Raw genomic sequence first — 6,128 nt, forward strand, 5'->3', positions numbered from 1 at the left:
CTATGAAGCTAACTGCACTGAGTTCACACTGCAGACACTAGAAAGCTAACTGAACTGAGTTCACAGAGACATCAGTATCTAGCCTGTCTGTCAGAGTGTCAGGTCTCTCTCCATTCAGAGACATCAGTATCTAGCCTGTCTGTCAGAGTGTCAGGTCTCTCTCCATTCAGAGACATCAGTATCTAGCCTGTCTGTCAGAGTGCCAGGTCTCTGTCCATTCAGAGACATCAGTATCTAGCCTGTCTGTCAGAGTGCCAGGTCTCTGTCCATTCAGAGACATCAGTATCAGAGACATCAGTATCCAGCCTGTCTGTCAGAGTGCCAGGTCTCTGTCCATTCAGAGACATCAGTATCTAGCCTGTCTGTCAGAGTGATAGGTCTCTCTCCATTCAGAGACATCAGTATCTAGCCTGTCTGTCAGAGTGTCAGGTCTCTCTCCATTCAGAGACATCAGTATCTAGCCTGTCTGTCAGAGTGTCAGGTCTCTGTCCATTCAGAGACATCAGTATCAGAGACATCAGTATCTAGCCTGTCTGTCAGAGTGGCAGGTCTCTGTCCATTCAGAGACATCAGTATCTAGCCTGTCTGTCAGAGTGTCAGGTCTCTGTCCATTCAGAGACATCAGTATCAGAGACATCAGTATCTAGCCTGTCTGTCAGAGTGTCAGGTCTCTGTCCATTCAGAGACATCAGTATCAGAGACATCAGTATCTAGCCTGTCTGTCAGAGTGTCAGGTCTCTGTCCATTCAGAGACATCAGTATCAGAGACATCAGTATCTAGCCTGTCTGTCAGAGTGTCAGGTCTCTCTCCATTCAGAGACATCAGTATCAGAGACATCAGTATCAGAGACATCAGTATCTAGCCTGTCTGTCAGAGTGCCAGGTCTCTGTCCATTCAGAGACATCAGTATCAGAGACATCAGTATCTAGCCTGTCTGTCAGAGTGTCAGGTCTCTGTCCATTCAGAGACATCAGTATCTAGCCTGTCTGTCAGAGTGCCAGGTCTCTGTCCATTCAGAGACATCAGTATCAGAGACATCAGTATCTAGCCTGTCTGTCAGAGTGTCAGGTCTCTGTCCATTCAGAGACATCAGTATCTAGCCTGTCTGTCAGAGTGTCAGGTCTCTGTCCATTCAGAGACATCAGTATCAGAGACATCAGTATCTAGCCTGTCTGTCAGTCTGGACTTCATCACATCATCTTGTAGATCTCCATGTGCTGGCTGCAGACATGTTTCTGTGAACACATTCACACACTGTTCTTTTACCAATGGTAGTCAGGATAGGTCCTATCTGAAACACAGACAGCCACAAACCCACAGTAGCTAGGTTTACATCCAATTGGCGACATATTTTCATGCAGATATTCTAAAATCTGAATAAAAACAATATGCACATTTTCCCACCAGAGATGTGTTTCCATCACATGTTCTTGTTGCAGATAAAGGTCTGTGATGACATAGTGCACATAAAATACCTTTTGCAGATAAAGTGCCATGTACCAAATAACAAATACAAATTAGTGTCCATCGTATTTTACACTCTACTGATGGTTTTGTCACAAATAGTGAATGGTCCAAGTCTGGTATTGACACGTGCGCTCTGGCCAACTTCTGGCTGATACGGTGGGGGTATAGCCCACTGATACGGTGGGGGTATAGCCCACTGATACGGTGGGGGTATAGCCCACTGATACGGTGGGGGTATAGCCCACTGATACGGTGGGGGTATAGCCCACTGATACGGTGGGGGTATAGCCCACTGATACGGTGGGAGTATAGCCCACTGATACGGTGGGAGTATAGCCCACTGATACGGTGGGGGTATAGCCCACTGATACGGTGGGGGTATAGCCCACTGATACGGTGGGAGTATAGCCCACTGATACGGTGGGGGTATAGCCCACTGATACGGTGGGAGTATAGCCCACTGATACGGTGGGAGTATAGCCCACTGATACGGTGGGGGTATAGCCCAGTGATACCGTGGGGGTATAGCCCACTGATACGGTGGGGGTATAGCCCACTGATACGGTGGGAGTATAGCCCACTGATACGGTGGGAGTATAGCCCACTGATACGGTGGGGGTATAGCCCAGTGATACCGTGGGGGTATAGCCCACTGATACGGTGGGGGTATAGCCCACTGATACGGTGGGGGTATAGCCCAGTGATACCGTGGGGGTATAGCCCACTGATACGGTGGGAGTATAGCCCACTGATACGGTGGGGGTATAGCCCACTGATACGGTGGGGGTATAGCCCACTGATACGGTGGGAGTATAGCCCACTGATACGGTGGGAGTATAGCCCACTGATACGGTGGGAGTATAGCCCACTGATACGGTGGGGGTATAGCCCACTGATACGGTGGGAGTATAGCCCACTGATACGGTGGGGGTATAGCCCACTGATACGGTGGGGGTATAGCCCACTGATACGGTGGGAGTATAGCCCACTGATACGGTGGGGGTATAGTCCACTGATACGGTGGGGGTATAGTCCACTGATACGGTGGGGGTATAGTCCACTGATACGGTGGGGGTATAGCCCACTGATACGGTGGGGGTATAGCCCACTGATACGGTGGGAGTATATCCCACTGATACGGTGGGAGTATATCCCACTGATACGGTGGGAGTATAGCCCACTGATACGGTGGGGGTATAGCCCACTGATACGGTGGGGGTATAGCCCACTGATACGGTGGGAGTATAGCCCACTGATACGGTGGGAGTATAGCCCACTGATACGGTGGGGGTATAGCCCACTGATACGGTGGGAGTATAGCCCACTGATACGGTGGGAGTATAGCCCACTGATACGGTGGGGGTATAGCCCACTGATACGGTGGGGGTATAGCCCACTGATACGGTGGGGGTATAGCCCACTGATACGGTGGGGGTATAGCCCACTGATACGGTGGGGGTATAGCCCACATGATACGGTGGGGGTATAGCCCACTGATACGGTGGGGGTATAGCCCACTGATACGGTGGGAGTGTAGCCCACTGATACGGTGGGGGTATAGCCCACTGATACGGTGGGGGTATAGCCCACATGATACGGTGGGGGTATAGCCCACATGAGGACATTATTATGGACTAAAGAGAGAGATTATTTCTACATGTCAAATAGCAGCCAATTATCGATCATCATGTCACCAAAATAAGAATCTTGATATTTATTGGACGGGATCAATACCATCACCTTGCCCTCACCTTGCCCTCACCTTGCCCTCACCTTGCCCTCACCTTGCCCGCACCTTGCCCTCACCTTGCCCTCACCTTGCCCTCACCTTGCCCTCACCTTGCCCTCACCTTGCCCTCACCTTGCCCTCACCTTGCCCGCACCTTGCCCTCACCTTGCCCTCACCTTGCCCTCACCTTGCCATCACCTTGCCCGCACCTTGCCCTCACCTTGCCCTCACCTTGCCCTCACCTTGCCCTCACCTTGCCATCACCTTGCCCGCACCTTGCCCTCACCTTGCCCTCACCTTGCCCTCACCTTGCCATCACCTTGCCCTCACCTTGCCCTCACCTTGCCCTCACCTTGCCCTCACCTTGCCCATTTACCAAGTTCATCATAACACGTTTCACATGTCTCCTGATAACCTGCATGGTTTCCTGAGTTGTAGTGGTACGACCAAACGGCATGTAATCATGAGTCCAAAGTTACTTTGATATGATGGTTATTATATCAATATTTGTGCATAAAAGTGTTTCCACCGCCGTTTGTCACATAAATAATTTTACAGACACAAAAATATACTACCTTGTCTAGCCCATTTTGTTTTGTCGACATTTACAAAGTTTACCGACAAATTAGTTGTTTCCATCAGGCCTGTCGTGACAGTTTTTTTTTTATCCAACATGTTTTTTACTCGCATTAAAAGGTTGGATGGAAACCTGGTTAATGTTGAAGAACAAGTCAGATAAAACCCACCGAATTATGGTCTCTGCATCAAACTACTGAGGCTGCCGTCTGGCAAAATCATCTCCAGTTCATCTGTAGAAATAGGCAGAGTTGAGACAGAGTCCATCTGTAGAAATAGGCAGTTGAGACAGAGTTCATCTGTAGAAATAGGCAGAGTTGAGACAGAGTCCATCTGTAGAAATAGGCAGAGTTGAGACAGAGTCCATCTGTAGAAATAGGCAGAGTTGAGACAGAGTCCGTCTGTAGAAATAGGCAGAGTTGAGACAGAGTCCGTCTGTAGAAATAGGCAGAGTTGAGACAGAGTCCATCTGTAGAAATAGGCAGAGTTGAGACAGAGTCCATCTGTAGAAATAGGCAGAGTTGAGACAGAGTCCATCTGTAGAAATAGGCAGAGTTGAGACAGAGTCCATCTGTAGAAATAGGCAGAGTTGAGACAGAGTCCATCTGTAGAAATAGGCAGAGTTGAGACAGAGTCCATCTGTAGAAATAGGCAGAGTTGAGACAGAGTCCATCTGTAGAAATAGGCAGAGTTGAGACAGAGTCCATCTGTAGAAATAGGCAGAGTTGAGACAGAGTCCATCTGTAGAAATAGGCAGAGTTGAGACAGAGTCCGTCTGTAGAAATAGGCAGAGTTGAGACAGAGTCCGTCTGTAGAAATAGGCAGAGTTGAGACAGAGTCCATCTGTAGAAATAGGCAGAGTTGAGACAGAGTCCGTCTGTAGAAATAGGCAGAGTTGAGACAGAGTCCATCTGTAGAAATAGGCAGAGTTGAGACAGAGTCCGTCTGTAGAAATAGGCAGAGTTGAGACAGAGTCCGTCTGTAGAAATAGGCAGAGTTGAGACAGAGTCCATCTGTAGAAATAGGCAGAGTTGAGACAGAGTCCATCTGTAGAAATAGGCAGAGTTGAGACAGAGTCCATCTGTAGAAATAGGCAGAGTTGAGACAGAGTCCGTCTGTGACACGTGGAATGAAAAGGGTGCTGTATTACCGGACATGTGTGCTGTATGATGTTATTAGTAATCACCTCATAGTGGGTGTGTTGAGTACCGGGTCTCTCTGCATCTCATGCCTCTGTGAACACATACACATACACACAGTCACTGTTCTATTACCAATGGCAGTTAGGGATAGGTGATATCTGACACACGAACAGGTACTATGTTGAAGATTGAACAGGTCATACTAAACCTACCTAATTCTGTTCTTCCAATGGATGGCCTTTGGTGAGCAGACAAGATGTGAGGCTGGAGGTGAGGTCTTGCCAGAGCAGTGTAGATTAGCACCTGGCTCTTCATCAAAGATACTGATCAGTCACACACACTTTATGTTTCACAATAGGGTTACCAAATGTATCAAAGTAAGGAAGTGGGTTACCTTCTGTATTTGTACAAATGATGAGTCTGTGAAATTTGTTGCCGCTGACTGGTGAAGGTTGCTGACCAGGTGCTTGTAACACCTTCATAGGAATGTTCACAGTGAGGTCATGTCTGTCTGTTCCAGTCATATGAATGCTCACAGTGAGGTCATGTCTGTCTGTTCCAGTCATATGAATGCTCACAGTGAGGGCATGTCTGTCTGTTCCAGTCATATGAATGTTCACAGTGAGGGCATGTCTGTCTGTTCCAGTCATATGAATGCTCACAGTGAGGTCATGTCTCTCTGTTCCAGTCATATGAATGCTCACAGTGAGGTCATGTCTCTCTGTTCCAGTCATATGAATGCTCACAGTGAGGTCATGTCTCTCTGTTCCAGTCATATGAATGCTCACAGTGAGGTCATGTCTCTCTGTTCCAGTCATATGAATGTTCACAGTGAGGTCATGTCTCTCTGTTCCAGTCATATGAATGTTCACAGTGAGGTCATGTCTGTCTGTTCCAGTCATATGAATGCTCACAGTGAGGTCATGTCTGTCTGTTCCAGTCATATGAATGCTCACAGTGAGGTCATGTCTGTCTGTTCCAGTCATATGAATGTTCACAGTGAGGTCATGTCTGTCTGTTCCATTCATAGGAATGTTCACAGAGAGGTCATGTCTGTCTGTTCCAGTCATATGAATGTTCACAGTGAGGTCATGTCTGTCTGTTCCAGTCATATGAATGTTCACAGTGAGGTCATGTCTGTCTGTTCCAGTCATATGAATGTTCACAGTGAGGTCATGTCTGTCTGTTCCAGTCATATGAATGCTCACAGTGA

At 47.9% G+C, this 6,128-nt stretch overlaps 1 protein-coding gene across 1 annotated transcript; it reads right to left on the reverse strand.

Annotated features, from left to right (window-relative positions):
* Positions 1 to 1,610: 1,610 nt before the first annotated feature.
* On the reverse strand, positions 1,611 to 3,060 carry LOC120039086 (extensin-2-like; the record flags this gene model as incomplete). Its single annotated transcript, XM_038984615.1, has 1 exon — positions 1,611 to 3,060. A coding segment is annotated over exon 1 (1,450 nt), but the record flags the coding sequence as incomplete, so codon positions are not given.
* Between the last annotated feature and the right edge of the window lie 3,068 nt (positions 3,061 to 6,128).

This window comes from Salvelinus namaycush, unplaced genomic scaffold (genome assembly GCF_016432855.1).
Source record: "Salvelinus namaycush isolate Seneca unplaced genomic scaffold, SaNama_1.0 Scaffold2521, whole genome shotgun sequence".
NCBI lineage: Eukaryota > Metazoa > Chordata > Actinopteri > Salmoniformes > Salmonidae > Salvelinus > Salvelinus namaycush.